Consider the following 22,778-nt stretch of genomic DNA (forward strand, 5'->3'; position numbering starts at 1 on the left):
CACACTGAACAAAAATATAAGCGCAACATGTAAAGTGTTGGTCCTATGTTTCATGGGCTGAAATAAAACATTACAGAAATGTTACATCCCCTTTAGTGAGCATTTCTCCTTTGCCAAGATAATCCATCCACCTGACAAGTGTGGCATAATAAAGAATCTGATTAAACAGCATGATCATTACACAGGTGCATCTTGTGCTGGGGACAATAAAAGGCCACTCTAAAATGTGAAGTTTTGTCACAAAACGCAATGCCACAAGTTTTGAGCGAGCATGCAATTGGCATGCTGACTGTAGGAATGTCCACCAGACCTGTTGAAGAACTGTATGTTAATTTCTCTACCATAAGCCGCCTCCAACATTGTTTTAGAAAATTTGGCAGTATGTCCAAATGGCCTCACAATGGCGTTGTGTAGGCGAATGGCGTTGTGTAGGCGAGTGGTTTGCTGATGTCAACGTTGTGAACAGAGTGCCCCATGGTGGCAGTGGGGCTATAGTATGGGCAGGCATAAGCTACGCACAACAAACACAATTGCATTTCATCAATGGCTATTTGAATGCACAGAGATACTGTGACGAGATCCCACCATAACTTCATGTTTCAGCATGATATTGCACAGCCCCATGTCGCATGGATCTGTACACAATTCCTGGACGCTGAACATGTCCCAGTATTTCCATGGCCTGCATACTCACCAGACATGTCACCCATCAAGCATGTTTGGGATGCTCTGTATTGACGTGTATGACAGCGTGTTCCAGTTGCCACCAATATCCAGAAACTTCGCACAGCCATTGAAGAGGAGTGGGACAACATTCCACAGGCCACAATCACCAAACTGATCAACTCTATGTGAAGGAGATGTGTCGTGCTGCATGAGGCAAATGGTGGTCAAACCAGATACTGACTGGTTTTCTGATCCACGCCCCTACCTTTTTTAAAAGGTATCTGTGACCAACAATCAGTCGTGAAATACATAGATTAGGACCTAATGAATTCATCTCAATTGACCGATTTCCTTAAATTAACTCAGTAAAACATTTGATATTGTTGCATGTTGTGTTTATATTTTTGTTCAGTATAGATCAACAGTAGATTCTACCAACATTCTAGATCAGTGTTAGGTTCTACCACCGTTCTAGATGGTCAGCTTTCTCATGGGTCTAATCCTTTTCTTTTATGTTTTACTGTGTTCTGGTGTTCAGCTGAGTTAGACTGTAGAATCACAGCACCAGTGAACCACAGTCAGACTGAAGCATCAAAGGACCAGAGAAACACAGACCCTATCATCACAGCACCAGAGAAACACCGTTAGACTGTGTCATCACACGACCAGAGAAGCACAGTTAGACTGTATCATCACAGGACCAGAGAAACACAGTTAGACTGTATCATCACAGGACCAGAGAACCACAGTTAGGCTGTATCATCACAGGGTCAGGGAAACACAGTTAGACTGTATCATCACAGGACCAGAGAAACACCATTAGACTGTGTCATCACAGGACCAGAGAAACACAGTTAGACTGTATCATCACAGGACCAGAGAACCACAGTTAGACTGTATCATCACAGGACCAGAGAAACACAGTTAGACTATATCATCACAGGACCAGAGAAACACAGTTAGGCTGTGTCATCACAGCACCAGAGAAACACATTTAGACTGTATCATCACAGGACCAGAGATACACAGTTAGACTGTATCATCACAGGACCAGAGAAACACTGTTAGACTGTGTCATCACAGGACCAGAGAAACACAGTTAGACTGTATCATCACAGGACCAGAGAAACACCGTTAGACTGTGTCATCACAGGACCAGAGAAACACAGTTAGACTGTGTCATCACAGGACCAGAGAAACACAGTTAGACTGTATCATCACAGGACCAGAGAAACACCGTTAGACTGTGTCATCACAGGACCAGAGAAACACAGTTAGACTGTATCATCACAGGACCAGAGATGCACAGTTAGACTGTATCATCACAGGACCAGAGAAACACCGTTAGACTGTGTCATCACAGGACCAGAGAAACACAGTTAGACTGTATCATCACAGGACCAGAGAAACACAGTTAGACTGTATCATCACAGGACCAGAGAAACACCGTTAGACTGTATCATCACAGGACCAGAGAAACACCGTTAGACTGTGTCATCACAGGACCAGAGAAACACCGTTAGACTGTGTCATCACAGGACCAGAGAAACACAGTTAGACTGTATCATCACAGGACCAGAGAAACACTGTTAGACTGTGTCATCACAGGACCAGAGAAACACAGTTAGACTGTATCATCACAGGACCAGAGATGCACAGTTAGACTGTATCATCACAGGACCAGAGAAATGCAGCAGCCAAGCAGAACTGTCACTTTGAATTCAGTGAGATTGAAATGGGAAACACAGAATTGCCTTACATGTCTGCTGAGTGTTCACAATACACCCGAGCAGGAAATGGACATGCAGGTCTTTACATTTCCTCTCTTGAATGCTATTTACTCTAGAGCGAGACTACCTCTAAAATGAGAATGTTGCTATGTCCCCTACAGTCAGAGTATCTGTTGCTATGTCCCCTACAGTCCGAGTTTCTGTTGCTATGTCCCCTACAGTCCGAGTATTTATTAAAATCTCCCTGACAGTCAGAGTATCTGTTTCTATGTCCCCTACAGTCCGAGTTTCTGTTGCTATGTCCCCTACAGTCCAAGTTTCTGTTGCTATGTCCCCTACAGTCAGAGTATTTATTAAAATGTCCCCGACAGTCAGAGTATCTGTTGCTATGTCCCCTACAGTCAGATAATCTGTTGCTATGTCCCCTACAGTCAGAATATCTGTTGCTATGTCCCCCACAGTCAGAGTACCTATGTCCCCTACAGTCAGAGTGTCTGTTGCTATGTCCCCTACAGTCAGAGTTGCTAGGTACAGTCAGACTCTGTTGCTATGTCAACTACCGTCAGAGTACATGTTGCTAGGTACAATCACACTCTGTTGCTCTGTCCCCTACAGTCAGAGTATTTATTACTATGTCCCCAACGTTCAGAGTGTTGCTATGTCCCCTACAGTCAGACTCTATTGCTAGGTCTCTACAGTCAGATGATATGTTATTTTTTCCCAACAGTCAGAGTTTCTGTTGCTATGTCCCCTACAGTCTGATTATCTGTTACAATGGCACATACAGTCAGATCATCTGTTGCTATGTACAGTCAGAGTTTATGTTGCTATGTACAGTTAGACTATGTTGCTCTGTCCCCTACAGTCACTATTTGTTGCTATGTCCCCTACAGTCTGACTTCCCCTACACTGAGAATGTCCCCAGCATTAAGATCCCCATGGACATGATGGAGCAGGAACCTTTCTTAGGTAATAAAGCATCCGCCAGTGAGTAGAGCTGTCCTGTCTGACGGATGGAAGAACCTCTTCCTCATCTTTCACTCCTACTCTGCTCTGCAGTCTCTCTCTCTCTCTCTGCCTTCAGAGGTTTTAGTGGGGGAGGTGTCCGTCTGTCACTTATTGATTCTCTCTGCATGACTCTAAAGTCTCTCTCTCTCTCTCTCTCTCTCTCTCTCTCTCTGTTGTCCCCCTCCCCCTCTCTCTTTCTCACTCTCTCTCAATTCAGGTAAATAATATACAAAAGTGAAACAAACAATAAAAATTAACAGTAAACTTTACACATACAGAAGTTTCAAAACAATAAAGACATTACACGTCATATTACGTAAATATACAGTGTTGTAACGGTGTGCAAATGGTTAAAGTACAAGAGGGAAAATAAATAAGCATAAATATGGGTTGTATTTACAATGGTGTTTGTTCTTCACTGGTTGCCCTTTTCTTGTGGCAACAGGTCACAAATCTTGCTGCTGTAATGGAACACTGTGGTATTTCATCCAGTAGATATGGGAGTTTATCAAAATTGGGTTTGTTTTTTGAATTCTTTATGGATCTGTGTAATCTGAGGGAAATATGTGTCTCTAATATGGTCGTACATTGGACAGGAGGTTAGGAAGTGCAGCTCAGTTTCCACCTCATTTTGTGTCTTCTCTTGAGAGCCAGGTCTGACTACAGTGGCCTTTCTCAATGGCAAGGCTATGCTCACTGAGTCTGTACATAGTCAAAGCTTTCCTTAAGTTTGGGTCAGTCACAGTGATCAGGTATTCTGCCACTGTGTACTCTCTGTTTAGGGCCAAATAGCATTCTAGTTTGCTCAGTTTTTTTGTTAATTCCTTCCAATGTGTCAAGTAATTATCTTTCTTGTTTTCTAATGATTTGGTTGGGTCTACTCTCTCCCTCTCTCTCTCAATTCAATTCAATTTATATTTAATGGGTTTTATTGGCATGGGAAACTTATGTTTACATTGCCAAAGCAAGTGAAATAGATAATATACAAACATGAAGGTAAACAATAAAAAAATGTTCATTACATACAAAAGATCGAAAGAATAACGATGTACAAATGGTTAAAGTACAAAAGGGAAAATCTATAAACATAAATATGAGTTGTAATTACAGAGGTGTTTGTTCTTCACTGGTTGCCCTTTTCTTGAGGCAAATCACAAATCAAATCAAATCAAATTTTATTTGTCACATACACATGGTTAACAGATGTTAATGCGAGTGTAGCGAAATGCTTGTGCTTCTAGTTCCGACAATGCAGTAATAACCAACGAGTAATCTAGCTAACAATTCCAAAACTACTACCTTATAGACACAAGTGTAAGGGGATAAAGAATATGTACATAAAGATATATGAATGAGTGATGGTACAGAGCGGCATAGGCAAGATACAGTAGATGGTATTGAGTACAGTATATACATATGAGATGAGTATGTAAACAAAGTGGCATAGTTAAAGTGGCTAGTGCTGCTGGGATTTCACACTGTTGTCACGTTCTGACCTTAGTTCCTTTGTTTTTGTCTTTGTTTTAGTATGGTCAGGGCGTGAGTTGGGGTGGGCAGTCTATGTTTGTTTTTCTATGTTCATTTTTGAGTTGGGCCTAGTATGGTTCTCAATCAGAGGCAGCTGTCAATTGTTGTCCCTGATTGAGAATCATACATAGGTAGCCTGGGTTTCAGTTTTGGGTTGTGGGTGTTTTTCTTCCGTGTCAGTGTTTGTCGCCACACGGGACTGGTTCGTTTATTTCACGTTTATTGATTTGTATTTCGTAGTGTTCAGTTTATGTTTTTATTAAACATTATGGACACTTACCACGCTACGAGATCCGTTACAGAAACACCCACCACAAAAGGACCAAGCAGCATGATAACGGGCAGCAGCAGCGATTGCAGAACTCCTGGACTTGGGAGGAGATTCTGGATGGTACCATGGGCACAGGCTGGAGAATATCGCCGCCCCAAGGTTGAGCTGGAGGCAGCGAAAGCCGAGAGGCGGTGGTATGAGGAGGCAGCACGGCGGCGAGGCTGGAAGCCTGAGAGGCAGCCCCAAAAAGTTATTGGGAGGGGCACACGGGGAGTGTGGCGAAGTCAGGTAGGAGACCTGCGCCAACTTCCCGTGCTTACCGGAGAGAGAGAGAGGGACCGGGCAGGCACCGTGTTATGCTGTGGAGTGCACGGTGTCCCCGATGCGTGTGCATAGCCCGGTGCGCTACATCCCAGCTCCCCGTATCGTCCGGGCTAGAGTGGGCATTGAGCCAGGTGCCATGAAGCCGGCTCTGTGCATCTGGTCTCCAGTGTGTCTCCTCGGGCTGGCGTACATGGCACCAGCCTTACGCATGGTGTCCCCGGTTTGCCAGCACAGCCCAGTGCGGGCTATTCCACCTCGCCTCACTGGCCTGGCTACGGGGAGCATTCGACCAGGTTAAGGTTTGGCAGGCTCGGTGCTCAAGAGCTCCAGTGCGCCTTCACGGTCCGGTCTATCCGGTGCCACTTCCACGTACCAGCCCTCCCTCCAGTGGCAGCCCCCCGCACCAGGCTGTCTCTCCGTCTTCTCCCTACAGGTGCTCCCACCTGTCAAGTGCTGTCAGAGCCTTCCTCCTCTCCAGCACTGCCAGAGTCTCCCATCTGTGCTGAGCTGCCAGAGTCTCTCGTCTGTCCTGAGCTGCCAGAGTCTCTCGTCTGTCCTGAGCTGCCAGAGTCTCCCATCTGTCCTGAGCTGCCAGAGTCTCTCGTCTGTCCTGAGCTGCCAGAGTCTCCCGTCTGTCCTGAGCTGCCAGAGTCTCTCGCCTGTCCTGAGCTGCCAGAGTCTCCCGTCTGTCCTGAGCTGCCAGAGTCTCCCATCTGTCCTGAGCTGCCAGAGCCGCCAGTCTGTCCTGAACTGCCAGAGCCCCCTGTCTGTCCTGAGCTGCCAGAGCCGCCAGTCTGTCCTGAGCTGCCAGAGCCGCCAGTCTGTCCTGAGCCGTCAGTCAGCCAGGAGCTGCCAGAGCCGTCAGTCAGCCAGGGGCTGCCAGAGCTGTCAGTCAGCCAGGAGCTGCCAGAGCCGTCAGCAAGCCAGGAGCTGCTAGAGCCGTCAGCAAGCCAGGAGCTGCCAGAGCCGTCAGTCAGCCAGGAGCTGCCAGAGCCATCAGTCAGCCAGGCGATGCCAGAGCCATCAGTCAGCCAGGCGATGCCAGAATCTCCCGCCTGGAGTCTCCCGCCTGTCCGGCGCTGCCGGAATCTCCAATCCATTCGGGACCCGTGGCATGGGTCCCCAGTCCAAGGTCGGTGGCGAGGGTAGCCGCTCTAAAGAGGCCACGGAGGCGGGCTAAGAGGCGCAAGAAAACTATGGTGAAGTGGGGTCCACGTCCCGCGCCAGAGCCGTCACCGCGGACAGACGCCTACCCAGACCCTCCCCTATAGGTTCAGGTTTTGCGGCCGGAGTCCGCACCTTTGGGGGGGGGGGTGGGGGGTACTGTCACGTTCTGACCTTAGTTCCTTTGTTTTTGTCTTTGTCTTTGTTGTATTTATCTTTTTGTTTTCTCATGACTTGGTTGGGTCTAATTGTGTTGCTGTCCTGGGGCTCTGTGGCGTCTGTTTGTGAACAGAGCCCAGGACCAGTTTGCTTAGGGGACTCTTCTCCAGGTTAATCTCTCTGTAGGTGATGGCTTTGTTGGAAGGTTTGGGAATCGCTTCCTTTTAGGTGGTTGTAGAATTTAACGGCTCTTTTCTGGATTTCGATAATTAGTGGGTATCGCCCTAATTCTGCTCCTCATGCATTATTTCGTGTTTTACGTTTTACACCCAGGATATTTTTGCAGAATACTTTCATTTGGTGTTTGTCCCATTTTGTGAATTCTTGGTTGGTGAGCAGATCCCAGACCTCACAACTATAAAGGGCAATGGGTTCTATAACTGATTCAAGTATTTTTAGCCAGATCCCAGTTGGTATGTCGAATGATATGTTCCTTTTGATGGCATAGAAGGCCCTTCTTGCCTTCCCTTCTTGATTGGGGACAGAAGCACCAGATCATCAGCAAACAGTAGACATTTTGCTTTGGATTCTAGTCAGGTGAGGCCAGGTGCTCCAGACTGTTCTAGTGCCCTTGCCAATTCATTGATTTATACAGTATCTTGAAGAGGGTGGGGCTCAAGCTGCACACTGTGAGGAACGCAATAGATATTTTCTTTATTTTTACTATTTTCTACATTGTAGAATAATAGTGAAGACTTCACAACTATAAAATAACACCTGTCTCCCACGTGCCCCATATTCTGTAGTACAAACATGGCCTGCTTTCCCTTATGTAAGGAATTAGACACTTTCTCATGTTTACTATAGTATGTATTGTAGACTGCCCATTAGCCTAAACAAATAAACACATTTCGTTAATAAAATAAAAAATACTCTTTCAATATGCAGATGTTGATTTAGTTATGGATCCATAATGAATTACTATGGGAATAAATATCACTGATTTACAGAAATATTGGAACAAAGTTGTCTAATGAAGGCAAACAATTCAGAATCGTCCAATCCTGTAGCCTACTCCCGACCGTCACGTTGTACAGCGCCATATTTTCCATTCAATCCTAATGGAAACCCTGAGGGTTTCGTTTTTCATTTTTCTCTGAATAGAAACACCATAATATTAATCAAATTATTTAAGCCAAATTTCTTAAAATCAATCCCATATACTATGTTATTGCAAAAAAAGGTTTTAAATTCTCTGGTAATGCCAATACAGAATACTGTCAAATGCTTCTCAAAGATGCCCTCTGGTGGTCCAACTAGCAATAACTTGCAGTAACAGAAAAAAATGGCTGACAATTATATGACATGCCACAGAATTCTGCAGTTGCATGCAAGGTGTACCACAGTATGACACAACTTTTAAAGGAGGAACCACTGTAGATGTGTGGTACTAGAGTAGTGGCCTAAGGGCACACACTTAATGTGTTGTGAAATCTGTTGTGAAATGTAATGTTTTTATTTATTTGTAACTGCCTTAATTTTGTTGAACCCCTGGAAGAGTAGCTGCTGCCCTGGCAGGAACTAATGGGGACCCATAATAAATAAAAAAAATACAAATATATTACCCGCTAATGTTCAGTCCCTGGACAATAAAGTACACGAGCTGAGGGTCATGGCTCTCTCCAGATATACTGTTCCAGGAGTTCTCTGTCCATCCCGTGGACAGGAAGAAAGAACTCTCCGGGAAAAAGAAAGGTGGAGGTGTGTGTTTCATGATTAACTACTTAGGGTGTGATTGGTGTTACGTACAGGACCTCAAGTCCTTTTGTTCTACAAATCTGGAATACCTCACCATCAAAATGGAGACAGCAGAGAATTATCTTTGGTCATCACGGCCGTATATATTCCCGCTCAAGTCGACACCGTAACGGATCTCAAGGAACTGCACTAGACTTCGTGTAAAATGGAAACCGCATATCCTGAGGTCGCATTTATTTTAGCTGGGGACTTCAGTAAAGGAAAACTGAGGAAAACGCAACCGAAGCACAACCGAAACACAAGCATATTGTTAGGTATTTCTCTACTGTTAGAGCTAGAAACACAAGCATATTGGTAGGTATTACTCTACTGTTGGAGCTAGAAACACAAGCATATTGCTAGGTATTACTGTACTGTTGGAGCTAGAAACACAAGCATATTGTTAGGTATTACTGTTGGAGCTAGAAACACAAGCATATTATTAGGTATTACTCTACTGTTGGAGCTAGAAACACAAGCATATTGTTAGGTATTACTGTTGGAGCTAGAAACACAAGCATATTGTTAGATATTACTGTACTGTTGGAGCTAGAAACACAAGCATATTATTAGGTATTACTGTACTGTTGGAGCTAGAAACACAAGCATATTGTTAGGTATTACTGTTGGAGCTAGAAACACAAGCATATTATTAGGTATTACTCTACTGTTGGAGCTAGAAACACAAGCATATTGTTAGGTATTACTGTTGGAGCTAGAAACACAAGCATATTGTTAGGTATTACTGTTGGAGCTAGAAACACGAGCACATTGTTAGGTATTACTGTTGGAGCTAGAAACACAAGCATATTGTTAGGTATTTATCTACTGTTGGAGCTAGAAACACAAGCACATTGTTAGGTATTACTGTTGGAGCTAGAAACACAAGCATATTGTTAGGTATTACTGTTGGAGCTAGAAACACAAGCATATTATTAGGTATTACTCTACTGTTGGAGCTAGAAACACAAGCATATTGTTAGGTATTACTGTTGGAGCTAGAAACACAAGCATATTGTTAGGTATTTATCTACTGTTGGAGCTAGAAACACAAGCACATTGTTAGGTATTACTGTTGGAGCTAGAAACACAAGCATATTGTTAGGTATTACTGTTGGAGCTAGAAACACAAGCATATTATTAGGTATTACTCTACTGTTGGAGCTAGAAACACAAGCATATTGCTAGGTATTACTGTTGGAGCTAGAAACACAAGCATATTGTTAGGTATTTATCTACTGTTGGAGCTAGAAACACAAGCACATTGTTAGGTATTACTCTACTGTTGGAGCTAGAAACACAAGCATATTGCTAGGTATTACTGTACTGTTGGAGCTAGAAACACAAGCATATTGTTAGGTATTACTGTTGGAGCTAGAAACACAGAAGCATATTGCTAGGTATTACTGTTGGAGCTAGAAACACAAGCATATTGCTAGGTATTACTGTACTGTTGGAGCTAGAAACACAAGCATATTGTTAGGTATTACTGTACTGTTGGAGCTAGAAACACAAGCATATTGGTAGGTGTTACTCTACTGTTGGAGCTAGAAACACAAGCATATTGTTAGGTATTACTGTACTGTTGGAGCTAGAAACACAAGCATATTGTTAGGTATTACTCTACTGTTGGAGCTAGAAACACAGAAGCATATTGCTAGGTATTACTGTTGGAGCTAGAAACACAAGCATATTGCTAGGTATTACTGTACTGTTGGAGCTAGAAATACAAGCATATTGTTAGGTATTACTGTACTGTTGGAGCTAGAAACACAAGCATATTTTTAGGTATTACTGTTGGAGCTAGAAACACAGCATATTGTTAGGTATTACTCTACTGTTGGCGCTAGAAACACAAGCATATTGTTAGATATTACTGTACTGTTGGAGCTAGAAACACAAGCATATTGGTAGGTGTCACTACTGTTGGAGCTAGAAACACAAGCATATTGTTAGGTATTACTGTTGGAGCTAGAAACATAAGCATATTGTTACTGTGTGGTCCTCTGTTAGCTGGGCTGTGTGTTCCTCTGTTAGCTGGGCTGTGTGTTCCTCTGTTAGCTGGGCTGTGTCTCCCTCTGTTAGCTGGGCTGTGTCTTCCTCTGTTAGCTGGGCTGTGTGTTCCTCTGTTAGCTGGGCTGTGTCTCCCTCTGTTAGCTGGGCTGTGTCTTCCTCTCTTACCTGGCTGTGTCTCCCTCTGTTAGCTGGGCTGTGTCTCCCCCTGTTAGCTGGGCTGTGTCTCCTACTGTTAGCTGGGCTGTGTCTCCTACTGTTAGCTGGGCTGTGTCTCCCACTGTTAGCTGGGCTGTGTTTCCCTCTGTTAAGTGGGGTGTGTCTCCCACTGTTGGCTGGGCTGTGTCTCCCTCTGTTAGCTTTGCTGTGTCTCCCTCTGTTAGCTGGGCTGTGTCTCCTTCTGTTAGCTGGGCGGTGTGGTCCTCTGTTAGCTGGGCTGTGTGTTCCTCTGTTAGCTTTGCTGTGTCTCTGTTAGCTGGGCTGTGTCTCCTTCTGTTAGCTGGGCTGTGTCTCCCTCTGTTAGCTGGGCTGTGTCTCCCTCTGTTAGCTGGGCTGTGTCTCCATCTGTTAGCTGGGCTGTGTGGACCACTGTAAGCTGGGCTGTGTCTCCCTCTGTTAGCTGGGCTGTGTGTTCCTCTGTTAGCCGGGGTGTTTCTCCCTCTGTTAGCTGGGCTGTGTTTCCCTCTGTTAAGTGGGGTGTGTCTCCGTCTGTTAGCTGGGCTGTGTCTCACTCTGTTAGCTGGGCTGTGTCTCCCTCTTTTAGCTGGGCTGTGTCTCCCTCTGTTAGCTGGGCGGTGTGGTCCTCTGTTAGCTGGGCTGTGTGGTCCTCTGTTAGCTGGGCTGTGTCTCTGTTAGCTGGGCTGTGTCTCCCTCTGTTAGCTGGGCTTTGTGGACCTCTGTAAGCTGGGCGGTGTCTCCCTCTGTTAGCTGGGCTGTGTCTCCCTCTGTTAGCTGGGCTGTGTCTCCCTCTGTTAGCTGGGCTGTGTGGACCACTGTAAGCTGGGCTGTGTCTCCCTCTGTTAGCTGGGCTGTGTCTCCCTCTGTTGGCTGGGCTGTGTGGTCCTCTGTTAGCTGGGCTGTGTGTTCCTCTGTTAGCTGGGCTGTGTGTTCCACTGTTAGCTGGGCTGTGTGGTCCTCTGTTAGCTGGGCTGTGTCTCCCTCTGTTAGCTGGGCTGTGTGGTCCTCTGTTATGTGGGCTGTGTGGTCCTCTGTTAGCTGGGCTGTGTCTCTGTTAGCTGGGCTGTGTCTCCCTTTGTTAGCTGGGCTTTGTGGACCTCTGTAAGCTGGGCGGTGTCTCCCTCTGTTAGCTGGGCTGTGTCTCCCTCTGTTAGCTGGGCTGTGTCTCCCTCTGTTAGCTGGGCTGTGTCTCCCTCTGTTAGCTGGGCTGTGTGGTCCTCTGTTAGAAGGGCTGTGTCTCCCTTTGTTAGCTGGGCTGTGTGGTCCTCTGTTATGTGGGCTGTGTGGTCCTCTGTTAGCTGGGCTGTGTCTCTGTTAGCTGGGCTGTGTCTCCCTCTGTTAGCTGGGCTTTGTGGACCTCTGTAAGCTGGGCGGTGTCTCCCTCTGTTAGCTGGGCTGTGTCTCCCTCTGTTAGCTGGGCTGTGTCTCCCTCTGTTAGCTGGGCTGTGTGGACCACTGTAAGCTGGGCTGTGTCTCCCTCTGTTAGCTGGACTGTGTCTCCCTCTGTTGGCTGGGCTGTGTGGTCCTCTGTAAGCTGGGCTGTGTGTTCCTCTGTTAGCTGGGCTGTGTCTCCCTCTGTTACCTGGGCTGTGTCTCCCTCTGTTACCTGGGCTGTGTCTCCCTCTGTTAGCTGGGCTGTGTGGACCACTGTAAGCTGGGCGGTGTCTCCCTCTGTTGGCTGGGCTGTGTGGTCCTCTGTAAGCTGGGCGGTGTCTCCCTCTGTTAGCTGGGCTGTGTGTTCCTCTGTTAGCTGGGCTGTGTGTTCCACTGTTAGCTGGGCTGTGTGGTCCTCTGTTAGCTGGGCTGTGTCTCCCTCTGTTAGCTGGGCTGTGTGGTCCTCTGTTATGTGGGCTGTGTGGTCCTCTGTTAGCTGGGCTGTGTCTCCCTCTGTTAGCTGGGCTGTGTCTCCCTCTGTTAGCTGGGCTGTGTGGTCCTCTGTTAGCTGGGCTGTGTCTCGCTCTGTTAGCTGGGCTGTGTGGTCCTCTGTTATGTGGGCTGTGTGGTCCTCTGTTAGCTGGGCTGTGTCTCTGTTAGCTGGGCTGTGTCTCCCTCTGTTAGCTGGGCTGTGTCTCCCTCTGTAAGCTGGGCGGTGTCTCCCTCTGTTAGCTGGGCTGTGTCTCCCTCTGTTAGCTGGGCTGTGTCTCCCTCTGTTAGCTGGGCGGTGTCTCCCTCTGTTAGCTGGGCGGTGTCTCCCTCTGTTAGCTGGGCTGTGTCTCCCTCTGTTAGCTGGGCTGTGTGGACCACTGTAAGCTGGGCTGTGTCTCCCTCTGTTAGCTGGACTGTGTCTCCCTCTGTTGGCTGGGCTGTGTGGTCCTCTGTAAGCTGGGCGGTGTCTCCCTCTGTTAGCTGGGCTGTGTGTTCCACTGTTAGCTGGGCTGTGTGTTCCTCTGTTAGCGGTGGTGTGTCCCCTTCTGTTAGCTGGGCTGTGTGTTCCTCTGTTAGCTGGGCTGTGTCTCCCCCTGTTAGCTGGGCTGTGTCTCCCTCTGTTAGCTGGGCTATGTCTCCCTCTGTTAGCTGGGCTGTGTCTCCCTCTGTTAGCTGGGCTGTGTCTCCCTCTGTTAGCTGGGCTGTGTCTCCCTCTGTTAGCTGGGCTGTGTCTCACTCTGTTAGCTGGGCTGTGTGGTCCTCTGTTATGTGGGCTGTGTGGTCCTCTTTTAGCTGGGCTGTGTCTCTGTTAGCTGGGCTGTGTCTCCCCTGTTAGCTGCGCTTTGTGGACCTCTGTAAGCTGGGCGGTGTCTCCCTCTGTTAGCTGGGCTGTGTCTCCCTCTGTTAGCTGGGTTGTGTCTCCCTCTGTTGGCTGGGATGTATGGTCCTCTGTTAGCTGGACTGTGTGGTCCTCTGTTAGCTGGGCTGTGTGGTCCTCTGTTATGTGGGCTGTGTGGTCCTCTTTTAGCTGGGCTGTGTCTCTGTTAGCTGGGCTGTGTCTCCCCTGTTAGCTGGGCTGTGTGGACCACTGTAAGCTGGGCTGTGTCTCCCTCTGTTAGCTGGGCTGTGTCTCCCTCTGTTGGCTGGGCTGTATGGTCCTCTGTAAGCTGGGCGGTGTCTCCCTCTGTTAGCTGGGCTGTGTGTTCCTCTGTTAGCTGGGCTGTGTGTTCCTCTGTTAGCTGGGCTGTGTGTTCCACTGTTAGCTCGGCTGTGTGTTCCTCTGTTAGCTGGGGTGTGTCTCCCTCTGTTAGCTGGGCTGTGTCCCCCTCTGTTAGCTGGGCTGTGTGTTCCTCTGTTAGCTGGGCTGTGTCTCCCCTTGTTTGCTGGGCTGTGTCTTCCTCTCTTAGCTGGGCTGTGTTTCCCGCTTTTAAGTGGGGTGTGTCTCCCACTGTTAGCTATGCTGTGTCTCCCTCTGTTAGCTGGGCTGTGTCTCCCTCTGTTAGCTGGGCTGTGTCTCCCTCTGTTAGCTGGGCGGTGTGATCCTCTGTTAGCTGGGCTGTGTGGTCCTCTGTTAGCTGGGCTGTGTTTCCCTCTGTTAGCTGGGTGGTGTGATCCTCTGTTAGCTGGACTGTGTCTCCCTCTGTTAGCTGGGCTTTGTGGACCTCTGTAAAATGGGCGGTGTCTCCCTCTGTAAGCTGGGCTGTGTCTTCCTCTCTTAGCTGGGCTGTGTTTCCCTCTTAAGTGGGGTGTGTCTCCCTCTGTTAGCTGGGCTGTGTGTTCCTCTATTAGCTGGGCTGTGTTTTCCTCTGTTAAGTGGGGTGTGTCTCCCTCTGTTAGCTGGGCTGTGTCTCCCTCTGTTAGCTGGGCTGTGTCTCCCTCTGTTAGCTGGGCTGTGTCTCCCTCTGTTAGCTGGGCGGTGTGGTCCTCTGTTAGCTGGGCTGTGTGTTCCTCTGTTAGCTGGGCTGTGTGTTCCACTGTTAGCTGGGCTGTGTGGTCCTCTGTTAGCTGGGCTGTGTCTCCCTCTGTTAGCTGGGCTGTGTGGTCCTCTGTTATGTGGGCTGTGTGGTCCTCTGTTAGCTGGGCTGTGTCTCTGTTAGCTGGGCTGTGTCTCCCTTTGTTAGCTGGGCTTTGTGGATCTCTGTAAGCTGGGCGGTGTCTCCCTCTGTTAGCTGGGCTGTGTCTCCCTCTGTTAGCTGGGCTGTGTCTCCCTCTGTTAGCTGGGCTGTGTCTCCCTCTGTTAGCTGGGCTGTGTGGTCCTCTGTTATGTGGGCTGTGTGGTCCTCTGTTAGCTGGGCTGTGTCTCTGTTAGCTGGGCTGTGTCTCCCTCTGTTAGCTGGGCTTTGTGGACCTCTGTAAGCTGGGCGGTGTCTCCCTCTGTTAGCTGGGCTGTGTGTCCCTCTGTTAGCTGGGCTGTGTCTCCCTCTGTTAGCTGGGCTGTTTGGACCACTGTAAGCTGGGCTGTGTCTCCCTCTGTTAGCTGGACTGTGTCTCCCTCTGTTGGCTGGGCTGTGTGGTCCTCTGTAAGCTGGGCGGTGTCTCCCACTGTTAGCTGGGCTGTGTGTTCCTCTGTTAGCTGGGCTGTGTGTTCCACTGTTAGCTCGGCTGTGTGTTCCTCTGTTAGCTGGGCTGTGTCTCCCCCTGTTTGCTGGGCTGTGTCTTCCTCTCTTAGCTGGGCTGTGTTTCCCTCTGTTAGCTGGGTGGTGTGATCCTCTGTTAGCTGGGCTGTGTGGTCCTCTGTTAGCTGGGTGGTGTGATCCTCTGTTAGCTGGACTGTGTCTCCCTCTGTTAGCTGGGCTTTGTGGACCTCTGTAAAATGGGCGGTGTCTCCCTCTGTAAGCTGGGCTGTGTCTTCCTCTCTTAGCTGGGCTGTGTTTCCCTCTTAAGTGGGGTGTGTCTCCCACTGTTAGCTGGGCTGTGTCTCCCTCTGTTAGCTGGGCTGTGTCTCCCCCTGTTAGCTGGGCTGTGTGTTCCTCTATTAGCTGGGCTGTGTTTTCCTCTGTTAAGTGGGGTGTGTCTCCCTCTGTTAGCTGGGCTGTGTCTCCCTCTGTTAGCTGGGCTGTGTCTCCCTCTGTTAGCTGGGCTGTGTCTCCCTCTGTTAGCTGGGCGGTGTGGTCCTCTGTTAGCTGGGCTGTGTGTTCCTCTGTTAGCTGGGCTGTGTTTTCCACTGTTAGCTGGGCTGTGTGGTCCTCTGTTAGCTGGGCTGTGTCTCCCTCTGTTATCTGGGCTGTGTGGTCCTCTGTTATGTGGGCTGTGTGGTCCTCTGTTAGCTGGGCTGTGTCTCTGTTAGCTGGGCTGTGTCTCCCTTTGTTAGCTGGGCTTTGTGGATCTCTGTAAGCTGGGCGGTGTCTCCCTCTGTTAGCTGGGCTGTGTCTCCCTCTGTTAGCTGGGCTGTGTCTCCCTCTGTTAGCTGGGCTGTGTCTCCCTCTGTTAGCTGGGCTGTGTGGTCCTCTGTTATGTGGGCTGTGTGGTCCTCTGTTAGCTGGGCTGTGTCTCTTTTAGCTGGGCTGTGTCTCCCTCTGTTAGCTGGGCTTTGTGGACCTCTGTAAGCTGGGCGGTGTCTCCCTCTGTTAGCTGGGCTGTGTGTCCCTCTGTTAGCTGGGCTGTGTCTCCCTCTGTTAGCTGGGCTGTGTGGACCACTGTAAGCTGGGCTGTGTCTCCCTCTGTTAGCTGGACTGTGTCTCCCTCTGTTGGCTGGGCTGTGTGGTCCTCTGTAAGCTGGGCGGTGTCTCCCACTGTTAGCTGGGCTGTGTGTTCCTCTGTTAGCTGGGCTGTGTGTTCCACTGTTAGCTTGGCTGTGTGTTCCTCTGTTAGCTGGGCTGTGTCTCCCCCTGTTTGCTGGGCTGTGTCTTCCTCTCTTAGCTGGGCTGTGTTTCCCTCTGTTAGCTGGGTGGTGTGATCCTCTGTTAGCTGGGCTGTGTGGTCCTCTGTTAGCTGGGCTGTGTCTCCCCCTGTTAGCTGGGCTGTGTCTCCCTCTGTTAGCTGGGTGGTGTGATCCTCTGTTAGCTGGGCTGTGTGGTCCTCTGTTAGCTGGGCTGTGTCTCCCTCTGTTAGCTGGGCTGAGTCTCCCTCTGTTAGCTGGGTGGTGTGATCCTCTGTTAGCTGGGCTGTGTCTCTGTTAGCTGGACTGTGTCTCCCTCTGTTAGCTGGGCTTTGTGGACCTCTGTAAGTTGGGCGGTGTCCCCTCTGTTAGCTGGGCTGTGTGTTCCTCTGTTAGCTGGGCTGTGTGTTCCTCTGTTAGCTGGGCTGTGTGGTCCTCTGTTAGCTGGGCTGTGTGGTCCTCTGTTAGCTGGGCTGTGTGTTCCTCTGTTAGCTGGGCTGTGTGTTCCTCTGTTAGCTGGGCTGTGTCTCGCTCTGTTAGCTGGGCTGTGTCTCCCTCTGTTAGCTGGGCTGTGTGGACATCTGTAAGTTGGGCGGTGTCTCCACCTGTTAGCTGGGCTGTGTGTTCCTCTGTTAGCTGGGCTGTGTCTCTGTTCGCTGGGCTGTGTCTCCTTCTGTTAGCTGGGCTGTGTGGACCACTGTAAGCTGGGCTGTGTCTCCCTTTGTTAGCTGGGCTGTGTCTCCCTCTGTTAGCTGGGCTGTGTCTCCCTCTGTTGGCTGGGCGGTGTCTCCCTCTGTTAGCTGGGCTGTGTGGTCCTCTGTTAGCTGGGGTGTTTCTCCCTCTGTTAGCTGGGCTGTGTCTCCCTCTGTTGGCTGGGCTGTGTGGACCTCTTTAAGCTGGTTGGTGTCTCCCTCTGTTAGCTGGGCTGTGTGGTCCTCTGTTAGCTGGGCTGTGTGTTCCTCTGTTAGCTGGGCTGTGTGTTCCGCTGTTAGCTGGACTTTGTGGTCCTCTGTTAGCTGGGCTGTGTGTTCCTCTGTTAGCTGGGCTTTGTGTTCCGCTGTTAGCTGGGCTGTGTGTTCCTCTGTTAGCTGGGCTGTGTCTCCCTCTCTTAGCTGGGCTGTGTTTCCCTCTGTTAGCTGGGTGGTGTGATCCTCTGTTAGCTGGGCTGTGTGGTCCTCTGTTAGCTGGGCTGTGTCTCCCCCTGTTAGCTGGGCTGTGTCTCCCTCTGTTAGCTGGGTGGTGTGATCCTCTGTTAGCTGGGCTGTGTGGTCCTCTGTTAGCTGGGCTGTGTCTCCCTCTGTTAGCTGGGCTGTGTCTCCCTCTGTTAGCTGGGTGGTGTGATCCTCTGTTAGCTGGGCTGTGTCTCTGTTAGCTGGACTGTGTGTCCCTCTGTTAGCTGGGCTTTGTGGACCTCTGTAAGTTGGGCGGTGTCCCCTCTGTTAGCTGGGCTGTGTGTTCCTCTGTTAGCTGGGCTGTGTGTTCCTCTGTTAGCTGGGCTGTGTGGTCCTCTGTTAGCTGGGCTGTGTGGTCCTCTGTTAGCTGGGCTGTGTGTTCCTCTGTTAGCTGGGCTGTGTGTTCCTCTGTTAGCTGGGCTGTGTCTCGCTCTGTTAGCTGGGCTGTGTCTCCCTCTGTTAGCTGGGCTGTGTGGACATCTGTAAGTTGGGCGGTGTCTCCACCTGTTAGCTGGGCTGTGTGTTCCTCTGTTAGCTGGGCTGTGTCTCTGTTCGCTGGGCTGTGTCTCCTTCTGTTAGCTGGGCTGTGTGGACCACTGTAAGCTGGGCTGTGTCTCCCTTTGTTAGCTGGGCTGTGTCTCCCTCTGTTAGCTGGGCTGTGTCTCCCTCTGTTGGCTGGGCGGTGTCTCCCTCTGTTAGCTGGGCTGTGTGGTCCTCTGTTAGCTGGGGTGTTTCTCCCTCTGTTAGCTGGGCTGTGTCTCCCTCTGTTGGCTGGGCTGTGTGGACCTCTTTAAGCTGGTTGGTGTCTCCCTCTGTTAGCTGGGCTGTGTGGTCCTCTGTTAGCTGGGCTGTGTGTTCCTCTGTTAGCTGGGCTGTGTGTTCCGCTGTTAGCTGGACTTTGTGGTCCTCTGTTAGCTGGGCTGTGTGTTCCTCTGTTAGCTGGGCATTGTGTTCCGCTGTTAGCTGGGCTTTGTGTTCCTCTGTTAGCTGGGCTGTGTCTCCCTCTCTTAGCTGGGCTGTGTTTCCCTCTGTTAGCTGGGTGGTGTGATCCTCTGTTAGCTGGGCTGTGTGGTCCTCTGTTAGCTGGGCTGTGTCTCCCCCTGTTAGCTGGGCTGTGTCTCCCTCTGTTAGCTGGGTGGTGTGATCCTCTGTTAGCTGGGCTGTGTGGTCCTCTGTTAGCTGGGCTGTGTCTCCCTCTGTTAGCTGGGCTGTGTCTCCCTCTGTTAGCTGGGTGGTGTGATCCTCTGTTAGCTGGGCTGTGTCTCTGTTAGCTGGACTGTGTCTCCCTCTGTTAGCTGGGCTTTGTGGACCTCTGTAAGTTGGGCGGTGTCCCCTCTGTTAGCTGGGCTGTGTGTTCCTCTGTTAGCTGGGCTGTGTGTTCCTCTGTTAGCTGGGCTGTGTGGTCCTCTGTTAGCTGGGCTGTGTGGTCCTCTGTTAGCTGGGCTGTGTGTTCCTCTGTTAGCTGGGCTGTGTGTTCCTCTGTTAGCTGGGCTGTGTCTCGCTCTGTTAGCTGGGCTGTGTCTCCCTCTGTTAGCTGGGCTGTGTGGACATCTGTAAATTGGGCGGTGTCTCCACCTGTTAGCTGGGCTGTGTGTTCCTCTGTTAGCTGGGCTGTGTCTCTGTTCGCTGGGCTGTGTCTCCTTCTGTTAGCTGGGCTGTGTGGACCACTGTAAGCTGGGCTGTGTCTCCCTTTGTTAGCTGGGCTGTGTCTCCCTTTGTTAGCTGGGCTGTGTCTCCCTCTGTTGGCTGGGCGGTGTCTCCCTCTGTTAGCTGGGCTGTGTGGTCCTCTGTTAGCTGGGGTGTTTCTCCCTCTGTTAGCTGGGCTGTGTCTCCCTCTGTTGGCTGGGCTGTGTGGACCTCTTTAAGCTGGTTGGTGTCTCCCTCTGTTAGCTGGGCTGTGTGGTCCTCTGTTAGCTGGGCTGTGTGTTCCTCTGTTAGCTGGGCTGTGTGTTCCGCTGTTAGCTGGACTTTGTGGTCCTCTGTTAGCTGGGCTGTGTGTTCCTCTGTTAGCTGGGCTTTGTGTTCCGCTGTTAGCTGGGCTGTGTGTTCCTCTGTTAGCTGGGCTGTGTCTCCCTCTCTTAGCTGGGCTGTGTTTCCCTCTGTTAGCTGGGTGGTGTGATCCTCTGTTAGCTGGGCTGTGTGGTCCTCTGTTAGCTGGGCTGTGTCTCCCCCTGTTAGCTGGGCTGTGTCTCCCTCTGTTAGCTGGGTGGTGTGATCCTCTGTTAGCTGGGCTGTGTGGTCCTCTGTTAGCTGGGCTGTGTCTCCCTCTGTTAGCTGGGCTGTGTCTCCCTCTGTTAGCTGGGTGGTGTGATCCTCTGTTAGCTGGGCTGTGTCTCTGTTAGCTGGACTGTGTCTCCCTCTGTTAGCTGGGCTTTGTGGACCTCTGTAAGTTGGGCGGTGTCCCCTCTGTTAGCTGGGCTGTGTGTTCCTCTGTTAGCTGGGCTGTGTGTTCCTCTGTTAGCTGGGCTGTGTGGTCCTCTGTTAGCTGGGCTGTGTGGTCCTCTGTTAGCTGGGCTGTGTGTTCCTCTGTTAGCTGGGCTGTGTGTTCCTCTGTTAGCTGGGATGTGTCTCGCTCTGTTAGCTGGGCTGTGTCTCCCTCTGTTAGCTGGGCTGTGTGGACATCTGTAAGTTGGGCGGTGTCTCCACCTGTTAGCTGGGCTGTGTGTTCCTCTGTTAGCTGGGCTGTGTCTCTGTTCGCTGGGCTGTGTCTCCTTCTGTTAGCTGGGCTGTGTGGACCACTGTAAGCTGGGCTGTGTCTCCCTTTGTTAGCTGGGCTGTGTCTCCCTCTGTTAGCTGGGCTGTGTCTCCCTCTGTTGGCAGGGCGGTGTCTCCCTCTGTTAGCTGGGCTGTGTGGTCCTCTGTTAGCTGGGGTGTTTCTCCCTCTGTTAGCTGGGCTGTGTCTCCCTCTGTTGGCTGGGCTGTGTGGACCTCTTTAAGCTGGTTGGTGTCTCCCTCTGTTAGCTGGGCTGTGTGGTCCTCTGTTAGCTGGGCTGTGTGTTCCTCTGTTAGCTGGGCTGTGTGTTCCGCTGTTAGCTGGACTTTGTGGTCCTCTGTTAGCTGGGCTGTGTGTTCCTCTGTTAGCTGGGCTTTGTGTTCCGCTGTTAGCTGGGCTGTGTGTTCCTCTGTTAGCTGGGCTGTGTCTCTGTTCGCTGGGCTGTGTCTCCTTCTGTTAGCTGGGCTGTGTGGACCACTGTAAGCTGGGCTGTTTCTCCCTTTGTTAGCTGGGCTGTGTCTCCCTCTGTTAGCTGGGCTGTGTCTCCCTCTGTTGGCTGGGCGGTGTCTCCCTCTGTTAGCTGGGCCGTGTGGTCCTCTGTTAGCTGGGCTGTGTCTCCCTCTGTTAGCTGGGCTGTGTCTCCCTCTGTTAGCTGGGCTGTGTGGTCCTCTGTTATGTGGGCTGTGTGGTCCTCTGTTAGCTGGGCTGTGTCTCTGTTAGCTGGGCTGTGTCTCCCTCTGTTAGCTGGGCTTTGTGGACCTCTGTAAGCTGGGCGGTGTCTCCCTCTGTTAGCTGGGCTGTTTGTCCCTCTGTTAGCTGGGCTGTGTCTCCCTCTGTTAGCTGGGCTGTGTGGACCACTGTAAGCTGGGCTGTGTCTCCCTCTGTTAGCTGGACTGTGTCTCCCTCTGTTGGCTGGGCGGTGTCTCCCTCTGTTAGCTGGGCTGTGTGGTCCTCTGTTAGCTGGGGTGTTTCTCCCTCTGTTAGCTGGGCTGTGTCTCCCTCTGTTGGCTGGGCTGTGTGGACCTCTTTAAGCTGGTTGGTGTCTCCCTCTGTTAGCTGGGCTGTGTGGTCCTCTGTTAGCTGGGCTGTGTGTTCCTCTGTTAGCTGGGCTGTGTGTTCCGCTGTTAGCTGGACTTTGTGGTCCTCTGTTAGCTGGGCTGTGTGTTCCTCTGTTAGCTGGGCTTTGTGTTCCGCTGTTAGCTGGGCTGTGTGTTCCTCTGTTAGCTGGGCTGTGTCTCTGTTCGCTGGGCTGTGTCTCCTTCTGTTAGCTGGGCTGTGTGGACCACTGTAAGCTGGGCTGTGTCTCCCTTTGTTAGCTGGGCTGTGTCTCCCTCTGTTAGCTGGGCTGTGTCTCCCTCTGTTGGCTGGGCGGTGTCTCCCTCTGTTAGCTGGGCCGTGTGGTCCTCTGTTAGCTGGGCTGTGTCTCCCTCTGTTAGCTGGGCTGTGTCTCCCTCTGTTAGCTGGGCTGTGTGGTCCTCTGTTATGTGGGCTGTGTGGTCCTCTGTTAGCTGGGCTGTGTCTCTGTTAGCTGGGCTGTGTCTCCCTCTGTTAGCTGGGCTTTGTGGACCTCTGTAAGCTGGGCGGTGTCTCCCTCTGTTAGCTGGGCTGTGTGTCCCTCTGTTAGCTGGGCTGTGTCTCCCTCTGTTAGCTGGGCTGTGTGGACCACTGTAAGCTGGGCTGTGTCTCCCTCTGTTAGCTGGACTGTGTCTCCCTCTGTTGGCTGGGCTGTGTGTTCCTCTGTAAGCTGGGCGGTGTCTCCCTCTGTTAGCTGGGCTGTGTGTTCCTCTGTTAGCTGGGCTGTGTCTCCCCCTGTTTGCTGGGCTGTGTCTTCCTCTCTTAGCTGGGCTGTGTTTCCCTCTGTTAGCTGGGTGGTGTGATCCTCTGTTAGCTGGGCTGTGTGGTCCTCTGTTAGCTGGGCTGTGTCTCCCCCTGTTAGCTTGTTGGTGTGATCCTCTGTTAGCTGGGCTGTGTCTCCCTCTGTTAGCTGGGCTGTGTCTCCCTCTGTTAGCTGGGTGGTGTGATCCTCTGTTAGCTGGGCTGTGTCTCTGTTAGCTGGACTGTGTCTCCCTCTGTTAGCTGGGCTTTGTGGACCTCTGTAAGTTGGGCGGTGTCCCCTCTGTTAGCTGGGCTGTGTGTTCCTCTGTTAGCTGGGCTGTGTGTTCCTCTGTTAGCTGGGCTGTGTGGTCCTCTGTTAGCTGGGCTGTGTGGTCCTCTGTTAGCTGGGCTGTGTGTTCCTCTGTTAGCTGGGCTGTGTCTCGCTCTGTTAGCTGGGCTGTGTGTTCCTCTGTTAGCTGGGCTGTGTCTCGCTCTGTTAGCTGGGCTGTGTCTCCCTCTGTTAGCTGGGCTGTGTGGACATCTGTAAGTTGGGCGGTGT

At 50.7% G+C, this 22,778-nt stretch overlaps 1 protein-coding gene across 5 annotated transcripts in view; it reads left to right on the top strand.

The window, feature by feature from the left end:
* slc4a4a (solute carrier family 4 member 4a) overlaps positions 1 to 22,778 on the top strand; it is a 342,926-nt gene that overhangs the window by 303,903 nt on the left and 16,245 nt on the right. For 2 of the 5 annotated variants that reach the window (XM_036979185.1, XM_036979188.1), the window contains one exon: positions 3,290 to 3,365. The exons of the other annotated variants lie outside the window; for them this stretch is intronic. In XM_036979185.1, the coding sequence (XP_036835080.1) occupies positions 3,290 to 3,365 (76 nt within the window). The remainder of the gene's footprint in view (positions 1 to 3,289; positions 3,366 to 22,778) is intronic. 5 annotated transcript variants of the gene reach the window in all.

This window comes from Oncorhynchus mykiss, chromosome 6 (genome assembly GCF_013265735.2).
Source record: "Oncorhynchus mykiss isolate Arlee chromosome 6, USDA_OmykA_1.1, whole genome shotgun sequence".
In the NCBI taxonomy this organism is placed as follows: Eukaryota; Metazoa; Chordata; class Actinopteri; order Salmoniformes; family Salmonidae; genus Oncorhynchus; species Oncorhynchus mykiss.